Source organism: Canis aureus, chromosome 24, assembly GCF_053574225.1.
Source record: "Canis aureus isolate CA01 chromosome 24, VMU_Caureus_v.1.0, whole genome shotgun sequence".
Lineage (NCBI taxonomy): Eukaryota > Metazoa > Chordata > Mammalia > Carnivora > Canidae > Canis > Canis aureus.
This window is the reverse complement of record NC_135634.1, coordinates 8,332,099-8,346,231: the sequence shown is the minus strand read 5'-3', so window position 1 is coordinate 8,346,231 and position 14,133 is coordinate 8,332,099. Positions and strand designations below refer to the sequence as shown.

Sequence of the window (14,133 nt, the reverse complement as noted above, 5' to 3'; positions counted from 1 at the left end):
ATAAAGAAGAAATACATTTATTGTACTGAATGTATAGGGGAAAAATCCATGTATAAGTGAACCTACACAGTTGAAACCTGTGTTGTTCAAGGGTCAACTGTTCTTTCAACCTAACATGTGCAAAAAAACTGAATACATAACCTTTCCTTCCCAAATCTGGTCATCTTTGTATATCTGAAAATAGAACTAGCATTCAACTAATAATACAAATCAGAAATCTAAAAATTGCCCCTGACTTTTCTTCTTACTCTTCATCTAGTCCTATTGAATTTTTCTCCTGATTGTCCCTAGAATTTTTCTGGGTTTCTTTTTGAGAGAGGGAGAGAGGCAGGGAGAGGCAGAAGGCTAGAGAGAGAATCTTAAGCAGGCTCCATGCCCAATGCAGGAGTGCCCAATGTGGGGCTCCATCTCAGAACCCAGGGCAAATGTGTCCCCCTTAGCTTACCTCTCCATAGCACTTACACAGTTGGCATTTGTATTATTTGGTTAATACCTGTTCTACTGCCTCCAGAATGCTCAACTGTTTGAAGACAGTGATGATGTATGTTTTTGTTAACTAGTTAGTGTCTAGTACTCAGCACAGTTCCTAGTGCACAGAGTAAGTCTCAAAAAATGTTTGCTGAATATTAACTTTACATTAGTAAAATTCAGATAAATTACAACAAAATTTAAGATCAAAGAACCTGACAATTTATTGTGCCGGATACCTTATTAAAATCTTTTCACAGATTATCATCTCACATAGTCTTCACCATAACTCTATGTGTTAGTTGATGGTATGTATTCCTTTAACATGTGAGGAAAATCAGATTATAGTTTACCTGAGATTTCTCCTCTCCAAAGCGGTGACTAAAGATTGTATCACATCTGTTTGACTCTAAAGCCATGTTCTTTCTATACTACCTCAAATATTAATCATCAAATCAACATTGAATAAATATTAATAAATTTTAAAGTAGTGATAATACAATTCTTCAATTCGATTGGGGTTTCCTAGTCAAGAAGATGAATGTAATATTGGCCATGTTTTACTGGATATTCTGCTACCTGTTTGCCTACATTGTCTCCCATTAGGAGAAACATGTATTATCAACATTTTACAAGTAAAGAAACCTAGACTTGTCCATAGGTCACAGAGTAGCACTATTCAGAATTGATGATCTTAACTCTTACACTATTTATTTGGAGTAGAATTCAAATAACCAAAATGGCTATTTATTGAAAGCATATAAAATGCTTCAGGCTGAGATCTTAGAAAGTGATGGATCAAAATGAAAATTTCATTTATTGTATACATAATTTACATTCTTTTTTATTTGAGAGTGAGTGTGAATAGAGGTGGAGGGAGGAGCAGAGAATCTTAAGCAGGCTCCATGCCCAGCACAGAGCCCAACGTGGGGCTCAATCTCACAACCCTGAGATCATGACCTGAGCCAAAATCAAGAGGCTTAACCAACTGAGCCACCCAGGTACCCCCACAATTTACATTCACATTACAGCTAATGTGTTTAACTGGGTTCAGTATATAATCTGCATTATAGCTCATGAATGCTTATAGTTTTGTATAAAATCTTGGGTGAAAAATTCCTGGAGAGCTAGTCATATGTCTAACACCTTACAGATGATGTGTGAATGGGGGTTGGGTGCATAGTAGATCTGTTCATTTGGGAACCCAGAGACCCATTTGGCTGAGATGGAGAACTTTGAGTTGTGGTTGGGTAGTGAGGAGATACTTTGCACAAGTAGTATGAGAAACATTGGGTAGGGCTTTGAATTCTAAAGCCAACAGAGGGAACTACTGATGACTTTAGAGCTACTGATGACTTTTATTCTAAAAGAATAAAAATATGAAACTATGAAGACATTTAACATGACAGCTTTCAAAGAGTATATAATACATACAGTTAAGGGACTATAAACAGGGTCCAGTTCATTGTAATATAAGAAGATAAGCTTACTAGTTTGCTCTAAAGAGGCAATTACCTTGTCTGCAAGACTCAAACCGTTCATAATGGGAAATTGTTAGAACTGAGTTCTATAGTTCCATTATTCAAATAGGCAGAGAACATTCACGTTAATTAACAGTTAAATGTCTTTATCCATTTAAAAATGTACACAGGGACTTCCTAAATACTTTCCTATAGAAAGGAGGTAGAAACAACACAGACATTGAGAGCAAAATATGGAAATCACTCTTTAGTTCACTAAATCAAGATTTCAGTCTGTTGCACTTTCTGACTCATATATACCTATTATCTTTTTATGTAAGTGGGATCATACTATACCTTTCTACAACCTTTTTTTTTTTTCTACAACTTTCTATTTAACATTCTCATAAGGCTATCCACATGTAAGGGTTTATCCCACCCTTTTGACAACTGCATAATACCCATTATATGGGTGTGCCGTGATTTAATTAGTATTCTGTTGAGCATTTCGGTTATTTGCATTTTTCACTGTTAGAAACAATGCAGTAAATGATCATTTCTGTATATGTCTTTGTGCTAAGGTTCCAAGTTTCCTGTAAGAAATAAGTTCCTATGTAGAGAATTGCGATGCTCCTTTAAATGATTAATTCTGCCCAATTGCTTTCTGAAAAGTGTGCTTTTCAGCAATTAATGTGTGCAATTAATGCTTTTTTTGTCAGTCCAGTGGTTACATAATTATTTTGTTTTCATTTTCGTTTCTCCAATTACAAATGAAACCACATTGTTGAATACGTTTTCATTTTGATTATTTCTGTTCTATGAATTGTTCACGTTCTTTACCCATTTTCCTATTTAGCTTTTTTTTTCATCGTTCTCTCTAGGTAAAAGGGAGATAGGGATGGGTTATGGACAAAAAGGTACTGTTGTTTTGGGTTCACAGACAGTAGTCCCCTCTTATCTGGGTTTCACTTTCTGCAGTTTGAGCTACCCACGGTCAACCGCAGTCTAGGAACAGGTGATCTTCATACTGTCAGACTCTCAGTAGTAGCCTTGAGTTGTCACAGTGTCTGCCTCATTCACATCACTTCATCTCCTCAAATAGGCATTTTATCATCTCACATCATCCTAACAAGAAGAGTGAATCCAGTTCAATATTTTGAGAGAGACCACATTCACATAATTTTTATTACAATACATTGTTACAATTGTTCATTAGTAGTTGTTAATCTCTTAAAATGCTTAATCTGTAATTAAATTATACCATAGGTATGTATGCATTAGGGGGAAAGCATAGTGTATATCTAGGGTTCCGTCCTATCCACATCAGGCATCCTCTGGGGGTCTTAGATGTACCCCATTGTGGATACACAGAGACTGCTGTGTGTGCTAAAAGTGGGCTTACCATCTTTCTTATTCTCACATTATTCTCTTATTAAATATGTGGAGGATACCTTTAGTGGGTCACTTTAAGCTTTTTAAAGTGGGATTTTCTGTCCTGTAATAGAAGTGTTTCCCCTTTGTAAGCTCAAATCTGTGGGTATTTTTCATTATGGGTTTTGTGCTTACTACAAGATTTTGAAAATATTTCCGTTTTCTTCTAATACATAGTTGTTGGGTTTTTTTACATCATTTAACCCATCTGGGGACTATTTTTGTATAATGTGTATGATTATGGTGTGACTTAATTTTTTCTTCAGTGCATAGTTTGTTTTGAGATTTTATTTATTCTTGAGAGACACAGAGAGAGAGAGAGAGGCAGAGACAGAGACACAGGCAGAGGGAGAAGCAGGTTCCATGCAGGGAGCCTGATGTGGGACTTGATCCCTGGGACTCCAGGATCACACCCTGGGCCAAAGGCAGGCGCTAAACCACTGAGCTACCCAGGGATCCCCCATAGTTACTTTTCTTAATTTATTGTATAGTTTCTCCTCTCTCCTCGTTTGGGATGCCACAAGTAGCATGAACCAAGTCTCTTTATCTACCTGGGTCTCTTTGTCCATGCCTTTAGCTAACATCTATGTAATTACTTTACCTGTGTAACATGTTTTTATATTTGGTCTGAAAATTTCCCGTTTTCTTTCTAACATACCTTATTACTCCTGGCTGTTCTTGTTTTCTCTTACTCAAAATACCAACATCTTTATAATAATACTGAGGCTGCCCACTGAGATAGGTTTTAAACAGCCATCCCTTCAATACAATTTTATTATTTTCTTCATAAGAATCCGCTTTGCATCTTTTAAAAAAATTCAAACTTTAATATCATTCAAACATTGTTCTTTTATTTTCTAACTGGTTATGCTTGCTGTGTTGCTTTCAGCCACTTTGCTGAAGTTCTATTGGTTTTAACAGTTTGCAGTTAATTCTCTTGGATTTAGTAGATAACACTCGCTCCAAGTAGTTTTGTCAGTATGATTTCAAATCGTTCTGATACTTACATATCATGTTTTTCTGGTCTAATTGTGTTGATTGGCACCTCTAGAGCATTGTTAAATAGAAAGCATCCTGCCTTTTTCCAGTTTAAGAAAGTTTCTATTTCTGTTTAATTGGGGTTATTAAAAAATAAAATTTGGAGTGTGTCTTCAATTCCATGTTTGCATAACAGTTTGTTTTTTAAAAATATAATTATTAATGTAATAAATTATGTATATAATCATCCTTGCTTTGGTAGGATTAACCAGCTTGGCTTGGTCGTGCTTACAAGTGTGCTAACGTTTTTACTTAATATCCTTATGTACATGTTGAGCAGCAAGGTTGGTGTATAATTTCCTTTGCTATGTTATCCTTATTTGAGTATTGGATAAGGGGTTTTGTTAGCCTTCTAGAATTAGAAAAGCTGACTGTATTTTTCTATGAAACAATTTATATAATGTAGAGTTATTTTTGATAGAGCTTACATTTAAATTGTACATGGTGCCTTTTTAAACTTTATTTTTAAAAGTTTCCAAGTTAAAAATATTTCAGACATCCAGGAAATAATACAGTAGACCCTCATGATCTCATTCTCCAAGTTTAAAAGATGTGAACACTTTTTTTTCATTTTGAACTCTCCTTCCTCCCCCAATACATACACATGTTCTCTCTCTCCTCTCCCTGTGAGTGAGCAGCAAAATCTCTCAGGGGTGTTTACCAATTGATGTCGCAATGTTTCTTTATTGTATTTTAAGAATAAACATTCCATAATTATGTCACAGATGCTGTGAAGTGATTGAATTTACACATGTCCCTTCATGGGAGGATATGCTCACTTTCAGTATATGTGCTATGCAAAAGCTGCATCCTTCTTTTGCTTTTAATAAGAAATAAGATATTAAAAGGTATGGCTAAAGCTTATAACCTTCTTCTTTTTTATGAAGAGGTAACTATCCTGATATTAGTGTGTATCTTTCCCATCAATGTTTTCATCCTCATTTTATGCATATATTTTTTTAAAAAAAATACACAAGACTATTTCATGTATTTTTAAATATTCGAGGAAAAAAGTCCATCATATCTATAATTTTGAAACCTGCTATTTTTCACCCACTATATAGCCACATCGATACCTGTTGATCTTTCCATTTTTTCACAATATAATCTCTGTATGCTTCTTAAATCAGTAATGTCTTAAAATTGGCAGCATTTCTTAATGACAAAATAATGATGTACCTTAAAATTGATGTCATCTAAGATTTGATTAAATCCTGTAGTTAATTCCTCTTAATTGCTTTTGTAAAGCATTCTGTTATTTGAATATACCACAGTTAATCCATTATAAAAAAAATCATTATAAAACACAGTTAATTATTTATCTTGTTGATAATCAAATATTTTGCACCTTCACTATTACAAACCAGTGCCAAAGTGAACAAACATCTTCCCTGTCTCATAAAAACAACCATTCTGAATGGAAATGCTGAATTCAATGAATACAGATATGCTATTTTTAGATATTGTCAAATTATGTTCCAAAGTAGCTGTATTACTTTATATTCCCAGCAGAGATGCATAAGAGCTTTTGCTTTTCACTTTTAGACTTGTATCCACTTGAAATTAACTTTGTGTATGCTGTGAGGGGTCTTATTTTTTACAGATGCATAGCCATTCACCTCAGCACTATTACTAAAGAGTTGATTCTTTCTCCTTTTACTTAAATGCCCTGTCACATACCAAGTGCCTTTATATAGTGACAGTGTATTAAAAACTGTATTTATCTTTAAAATATTTATGTTTTTAGGCTACCTTTTTTGTCCCATTAGTTTATGAATGTACTCTAATAACCAGTGTATTTCCATATTACTAAGGCATTTCTCTTATTAATACTCTTTAAAATTCTCTTGGCTTTTGTCTTCTCACATGTCCACATGTGAGAATTTTAAATTTTAAAATCAGGTTGGTAAATTCTGGGAAAAGTCATTAGGATTTTTATTCAAGTTGCATTGAATTAAAAAAATGTTTTTGGAGAGAATGACCATCATTTTGGTACTGAATCTTCCCATCCATAAATACAGTCAGGTGATTGATGTCTATCTATCGTTTCTGTCAGTAAAGTTGTACTTAATAGTCACACAAATTGTATCTTTCCTTAAAATTGCTTTTTCTAACGGTTTGTTGCTGGTGGATAAGAACACTAGTTTAATCTACCTTTACTCCTTTACCCTGAGCCGTTTGGGGCCTAGTCCAAAACAAAGCTCTTTTAGGAGATGAAACTCTTACTATCTTTTTAGCGTCTTTATGGTTATTTTTTTTTTATGGTTATTTAATACAAGTTTTTCACTTGTTCCTGAAGTGAAGTTGTAGTAACATATTTTCTTTGGAAATTGTGAATGTCTGGATTTTAAAATTTATTGGTAGAAGTTTTACACAGGCTACTTTATTTTATAAGTCTTGGCAGCGGGATCCCTGGGTGGCGCAGCGGTTTGGCGCCTCCTTTGGCCCAGGGCGCGATCCTGGAGACCCAGGATCGAATCCCACGTCGGGCTCCCAGTGCATGGAGCCTGCTTCTCCCTCTGCCTGTGTCTCTGCCTCTCTCTCTCTCTCTCTTTCTGTGACTATCATAAATAAATAAAAATTATAAATCTTGGCAGCAGCTCTATATATTTGTTTTATTGACTCAATAATCTTTGGCATCTCTTATTTTTCCTCTGTCACTGGATTTCTTTGAAATTTTCTAAGAACCAGCTCTCAGTTTTGCTGATGGAGCATTTTTTGTTGTTGCTTGTTACCTTTGTAATTTCTACAATGATCTTCATTTCTTCTTTCAACTATACTTGAATTTATTCTTTTCATCTCTTGGTTTTTATACTTTCTTCGTTTACCTTTAGTCTTTTTGTTTTCTAATGTAGACATTTCTAAGTACTGCTTGATTATATTCCAAGGGATTTTTGTTTTGTTTTGTTTTTTGTAGTGTTCCCCTTATCATTCCATTCTAAACAGCTTATAATTTTAGTTGTGATGCTTAAGCTAGGTGTTTTTTTAATTTTCTCCCAGAGGACTTTTAAAAACTTCTGAACAGATAGGTTTGAAGGTGGGGAGGGGTGTTTTTATTTTGCTATCTGTTTGTGATTAATTTTCATTTTAAATGTGGGCTAGGAACGTCATTTGTGTGCTTTTACTTCTTGGTCTATGTTGAGAAATTTTTCTGTGTGTGTTTTAAGTGTCTGAAAAGGTTTGTCCACAGTATTTTAGGTACCAAATTCTGTATATGAATGTGTGTTTTAGATTGCGCTTGTTCATTGGATTATTTAAACTTTTATATCTTTTTTTTTTCCCCACTGGCAAAAATAGGTTTATTTGGGAATAACACAATCGCAATTCAGGACATGCAAGCTATGGCAAAACCGTAAGCAAGCCCAGTAAACAAAGGAAAGGAATTTTATTTCGCGAATAAAGTCGGGAGGGATTTTTCTGAGCGAGAGTTCAGGGTGAGGGCGGCTTCTCAGGGGCGGAGTTGCCCGAGGAAGTCGCACATCCTTACCCGTCGGGGTCGGTAACTGAGGTTGAACCGCGGGGCTCCTCCTGGAGGCCGCCCTGCTTCACCTTCGCACCTGCGGTGGCTCGGTGGCCCCGGCCAAGTCCCCTCAAGCCCAAAGGTACCTCACCTGCTGCTGTGGAAGCTGTGCGGTGTGGGACCTGGGCCGGCCGACCCGCGGGAACCGTCTGGCGGAGCTGGGGGGCGGCAGGAGGCCGTGCCCTCCGGTCTGCCCTCCACGGCGCAGCACGGACGGCTCCAGGCGGGCGGGGGCCAGCCGCGCGCACCCACCTGCGCCCACTCAGGCCAACTGCTCCAGCGGGCGTGCGGGGCAGAGGCCCCTCCTGCCACGGGCTCGGGAGACCGAGGTCAGGGATCAGGGGCCAGAGCACCTGCGGCCCGGGCGGGAGCTGTCGGGCCCGGGTGTCCCCTCCCCACACGGACCAGGGGGCGGTGAGCTGAGGCCCCGGGGGCTCTGGGCGCCACGGGCAGGGCCGCAGGGGATTTTCAACCAACGCTGATAAACTTTTATATTTATTGTCTGGCAAACCTATTGATTTTAGAGTTTTGTTGATGTCTCCCATAAGTATTTTGAATATGTCCATTTTTCTTTGTATGGGTTTTTAATATATGTCAAAGTTGTGATGTTAGTTCTATGACTGATATATAGTCTTGATGGATTGTACCATTAGAACAGTATAAAATGTTTTCCCCTTCAATACTTTGCTTGAATTCTGTTTGATCTTAATCTTGCTACCCTTTTTTTTTTGCTACCCTTTTTATTAGTACTTGATACTCCTTTTTTTCAACTTTCCTGCATCATTTTGTTTTACATCTGATTTTGAAATAGTGCATAGCTGTCTTTATTATTTCTTTTTTTCCTCCATTTTCTCTGGAGGAATGGAATTTCTGGAATTCTTTTTCAATCTCTTGAACTTTACAAATTGTCTTCCACAACTCAGCTTTTTCCTTGCAGTATTTATCTCTAGCATGTGTCTTGGGCTATGGTTCTCCCTAAAGATTTGTTTTTACTTTCTAGAATTTGTCAAAATTTCTACATTTCTTCTTCTTGCCTTATTGTGGATTGATCTGCAGTGTGTGTGTATGTGTGTGTTCTTATACTATCTGCTTTCATAAAATAATTTCATAAAGTACTCAGTTTTCTGTCTGGATCCAGTGCAATCCCTTGATTTCAGCACTTATGTTACATTCCTACTCATTTATCTTTCTGTTTGGGAGACTACAGTTTCATAAACTTGTGGTTAATCCATCATTTTTGAGCCTTCCTGAACTGCTTAAAATACAAAAAACCTTAGCATGTCTGCGCTACAGTTACTTATCCATGAAAGTTGACAACACTTAAGTTTTTCAGAATTTCCACCCAGCCAAATTCAGAGCAACTCATTTTATGGAATTGTTATTGGAGGTCACCAGTGACACATCCAACCCTTTCTTTTCAGTTCCCTTTTTCATGATTTCTATATATCACTTGCTTTTCAACAGTGTTAGAGTAGGGGTTTTCTTCCTATCTTTCTGAATGTCATTGTTACTGACAGTTTTTCTTCCTTCACCCGCTCCTGAATTGGCATTGTACTTTAATAGGAGAACTGTCAACATTTTGCCTTCTTTCTTAAGACAAGGTTTTACTGACTTACGCACAGTAGAAATGGTACTTTTAGTATTCACTGATGGAGAAAGTTTATACATATACATGGTCATAGCAGTTAAGTAGAGCCATATCATAAATATATTTAACTTGTACTGATTTTAGAATTTATTCCCTCGGGATCATGACCTGAGCCAAAGGCAGATGCTCAACTGAGCCACCCAGGTGCCCCCACCAATGTTTTCATAGTTACCTTAAAGGCAGCATTGTTTTAATACCCTGACATGTAAATATACATCCTTTTGTGTCTTTCATAGGTTTAAAACATTGATTCTCAAATTTTAGTGTGCACTACTTTGGGTTATATATGTAAAACTATGGGAGACATGAGGATTTTCAAGGGTACTTTTGAAAATATACCTAAATTTATATGGCAGTTTTAGATTTGCCACACTCGATAAATTTTTATTCTTCTCCACATGCATTTGAATATTGCTACCTATGTGGAAAAGACAGTTCTTGAAACTTTGTGTAAATGTTGATCCATTCATTCCTTGTTTTAACTCCAGTTGTAAAGGAAAGTGTAGGGAAATAGCTAATAGAGCATCATGCTCCTGGCTCTGTAGATAAAACAGATGTGTGATCTTAGGCAAGTCATTTTACAGACTATGCTTCAGTTCTTACTTCTGGAAAATGGTGCTAATCAGTATCTGAAAAAGCCTCAAAGTGTAGTCAAATAAAATAGTATTTTAAAAAAAAAATCTGTAAATGATAAAGCCCTTGGTTATCAAGATTTCAGTTACCAGGATAATTACTCACTTTTGGACAAAAGAGTAATAGTTGGTTCTTAAGATACTTGTAACTGAAATAGCAAGATACATGGGGAACTGAGAGTTAATATATGTATTAGGGTATATATTTTATGTTTACTGCTTTAGGGCAGAGGCAGGGGTATCCAAACTATGTTGCCATCCTCTTACAGTATCCACCTTTGGAAGTTTCTTAAATCCCTGAACTCTGCTTCATTGCCCAAATCGTAGTTCATCTTGCCCACTGAACCTGTTGTGGCTTTTTCCAGGGTTTTGTTTTTGTTTTTGTTTTTTGTGCTAAAAGACACATCATAAAACTTGTCATCTTAACCATTTTTAACTGCACAGTTCAGTGGTATTAAATACATTTATAGTGCACAACCATCACCACCATCAATCTCCATAACTCTTCTTGCAAAAGTGAAACTATCCCCATGAAACAATAATTCCCCATTCCTCTCTCTCCCAGCACTAGGAACTGCCATTCTCCTTTGTATGATGTAACTCCTCTAAGTACCTCATATAAGTGGAGTCATACAATATTTGTCTTTTGTGACTAACTTACTCTTAGTATAATGTCTTCAATATTTGTCCATGTTGTAGCATGTGTCAGACTTTCCTTTTTTTCCCTTAAGGCTGAATGATGCTCCACTGTATGTATGTGTGTATGTTCCACATTTTACTTGTCCATCTGTCAGTGGACACTTGGGTTGCCTTTACGTTTTACTATTGTGACTAATGCTTCTGAACATGGATGTTGTAAATATCTATTTGAGACTCTGCTTTCCATTCTTTTGGGTATATACCCAGAAGTGAAATTGCTGGATCAGGAGGTAATGCTATTTTAAAATTTTTGAGGAACCTTCATATTGTTTTCCACAGTGGCTGTGCCATTCCACACTCCTACCAACAGTACAAAAGAGTTCCAATTTCTCCACACTACCATCCTGTTTTGCTTCTTACTTATTGTATCTTGGTCTGTAATCCTATCCAAACCTGAATCTAAGACTAAGCCCTATCCCTTCTTGCTTTACCTTCTGCTTATGACCTGTTAAACTTTAGCTTACCCTTTTAAGTGGTCCAACTTGATTAACACTGTAGAAATGCCATTGTTTTTCTGAGTACCTAAGATATGACCTTGATGGATTCTTACCCCACCTTTTAAAACCAGAATCTTCTTTCTATGCCACTGCAACTGTTGAAAACAAAAGGATTGAAATAAATAGAAAATTTCATATTCAGTCTGGTAAAGAAATAGCCATAAATGTATACCACAGATTATGAAGAGTATCTGTCAAATATTTTTGGACTAAAGGTGAATTCCAAGAGCATCACGAAAGAAGGGCTCAAGAAAGAATGCTCTAAAATAGTTACCTCTCTGCAGAGTCCATTTTAAAAACCCTGTGGCAGGAGAGGCAAGATGATCACGAGGCTTGGTTAGACCCATGACAAGTACTGGAAATGAGAAATTTCATGGAATCACTACCCTTTCTGCATTTCAGCCTCCAGATGGAGAGAGAATTGATCTGAAAGTGAGAAATGGCCAAGGGGAAGCACAGCTGCACAACCCCTTGCAGTTGGTGACTGAATTCAGCCTAGAGAAACACCAGCTGGATCTCCAGAAAATCCATGACAAAGGCTTTACTGTGAGCCATTCTGATCTCTTGCTCTGCAGGAGATGATGCAAAAACTGAGTGTGGATGTACTCCCCTCCCCCACCCACCCCTTGGTAAGAGTGTATTCTGAAATCCAAATTAAAGCTGTCAGCTGCTCAGATAACCAATTTCCCTTACCATGTCCTGCATATTGTAAATAGAGGGCCTGGATAGAATTGCCATCATCAGAAGGTGACTAATGGGTAAAAAGGAACCAGCAAAACTGGATAGTCCCCACAACCCAACTGCACCCTTCCTACCCCCATATCCACCCCCTCCAAAGGAACAGAATAAGCAAAAGCCAGTCAAGAATATGTCAAAAGAATATTCAAGGAAAGCAGATGTCAGACATTCTTCATACTCAACGAAATGAAAGAACTCCGAAAAAGAGCCCAAAGAAGTGATGAGATTGTGGACATAAAAACCAGCCTGCAAATAGTTATAGATAAAAGTATGTCAGGGATCAAATATGGCAAATCTAATAGATACATGTTAAATCCTCTGTCCTTGAAATAGAATATACCTTTTCAAGCAACCCTGGATCTGTACATTCTGTAAATGTACAGAAATTAGCTATCATGCCATAAAGAATCTCAAATTCCAAAATTAAAAGTTAATTAAAACTATTAATAAAACTTATTAATCTAATAACTTGGAGGGTTTTTTGTTTTTTGATAGGTCAAGGAGAAAAAAAAGAGGTAAATATCTAGGAAGTAACTATAATAAAAATACCACAAATCAGAGGCCATTTATGTATACCTTATGGTTGAGAATATGAACTTCACAGCCAGAACCTGATCGGTTTTTGTTTCCACTTTTATTATTAGATGTGCCTTCATCACTGCATTCTATTTGCCTGTGACCTGTGTCCCTTCTAGTCTAAGTGTGGCCTCACTGCAGCACAGATGGGACATCACCCAGGCCCCGCTCCAGACCTCTTGCTTCAACCCAACAACCCGGGGCAATTGGAATCCATGTTAACATTTGAGAAGCATTGGTCTATGCTCTCTCTTTGTAAATCTTCCTCCTGTTTAGGTTCCAGCCTTGGGGCTATCTGCCCTACTCAGTCTTTGCTGAGCCTACAGTGATTGTTCACCTCACCCTAAATACCTGTAACATGGTCTCAAACCAACATCAACTTTCTGGAGTGCCTGATGTGACCTGGTCACTAGAGGAAGCACTTGTACGTATGTGCCACCTAATTTATTCCTCAGAACAATTCTATGAGGTATTGTTACCCCCATCTCGTAGACAAACGAACCAAGATGGAGAGTAACTCACTATGGTCAAAGAGCTGGTGTCAGCAACAGCATTTGAACTCGATCTTTACGCTCCATATATCTTTATAGTAATAAGACTGACTCACCAGACACACTAGGTTATTTAAATCCAAGTGAATACTTCAGTGTATTAACTGTGGTGACATATCATTATTGTTTTGTAAAGTACTGTAGAGGAAATTAACAATTTCAGTTATGCTGATTACTTTATAGATAAACCGCGCATAGCCTGTGCCGCTTCTCTGATACTTGATGTTTTCACTTTTTAAATATTGGACTTATCTTATCTATGTAATGTTTGTAAAGCTTCTATAAAACAAACTTTTTAAGTTTTAAAATACCTACTACTTAAAAATGCCTCGGTGCTTTATACACCCTAAACACACAATAAATATGTATTGAACTCTTGATTCTCACATTCCTTATGTAAAAGTAATTGTGTCCTTGTCATCCCTAACTGGATCCCTAGTAGCATACCCCAAGCTGAATTCCTGATCTTTCCACCACATCCTTCTCTAAGCCTGCTCCAGGTTGAGCTCTCCCTTTGTCAGTACCAATTTTATGCTTCTAGTTATTAAGGCCCAAGCCCTAGTCACCTTTGACTCTCTGATTCTCTCTTACATCCTTCCAATCTGCCAGGAAACCCTGTTGACTTATATCCAGAATTTAAATACTTCCACTGCTGTCCTAAGCCACAATTATATCGTACCCCATGTATTAAGTGTGCCAGAACTGCTATGACAAAGCTAATTAAACACAACTTAGCAGGACTGTTTCCTTCTGAGGGTTATGAAGGAAGGTTTTGGCCCAGGCCTTGCTCTCTTGCTTATGGATGGCCGTGTTCTCCATGTGTCTCTGCACATCATCTTCCCTGCATGTATGTCTCCATGCCCACTAATTTCCCT

General features: G+C 37.3%; 1 protein-coding gene and 1 non-coding gene across 2 annotated transcripts; one reads left to right on the top strand and one right to left on the bottom strand.

The window, feature by feature from the left end:
- Window positions 1-2,826: 2,826 nt before the first annotated feature.
- LOC144296597 (uncharacterized) lies at window positions 2,827-13,638 on the top strand. The gene is made up of 3 exons (XM_077869694.1): window positions 2,827-2,845; window positions 7,820-8,331; window positions 11,796-13,638. Exons 1-3 carry the CDS (start codon window positions 2,827-2,829, stop codon window positions 11,973-11,975), a joined length of 711 nt encoding a protein of 236 aa, XP_077725820.1. The 3' UTR covers window positions 11,976-13,638.
- On the bottom strand, window positions 8,287-8,394 carry LOC144296632 (small nucleolar RNA ACA64). Its single transcript, XR_013363657.1, has one exon. It is a non-coding gene; the product is annotated as a small nucleolar RNA ACA64 (small nucleolar RNA).
- Window positions 13,639-14,133: the final 495 nt, after the last annotated feature.

What these genes read in the sequence shown, in the direction of transcription:
- LOC144296597 (XM_077869694.1), top strand. An exon ending in CCCACACGGACCAGGGGGCG is followed by an intron (nt 8,332 to 11,795) that starts GTGAGCTGAGGC and finishes TCTGCATTTCAG; the next exon opens with CCTCCAGATGGAGAGAGAAT.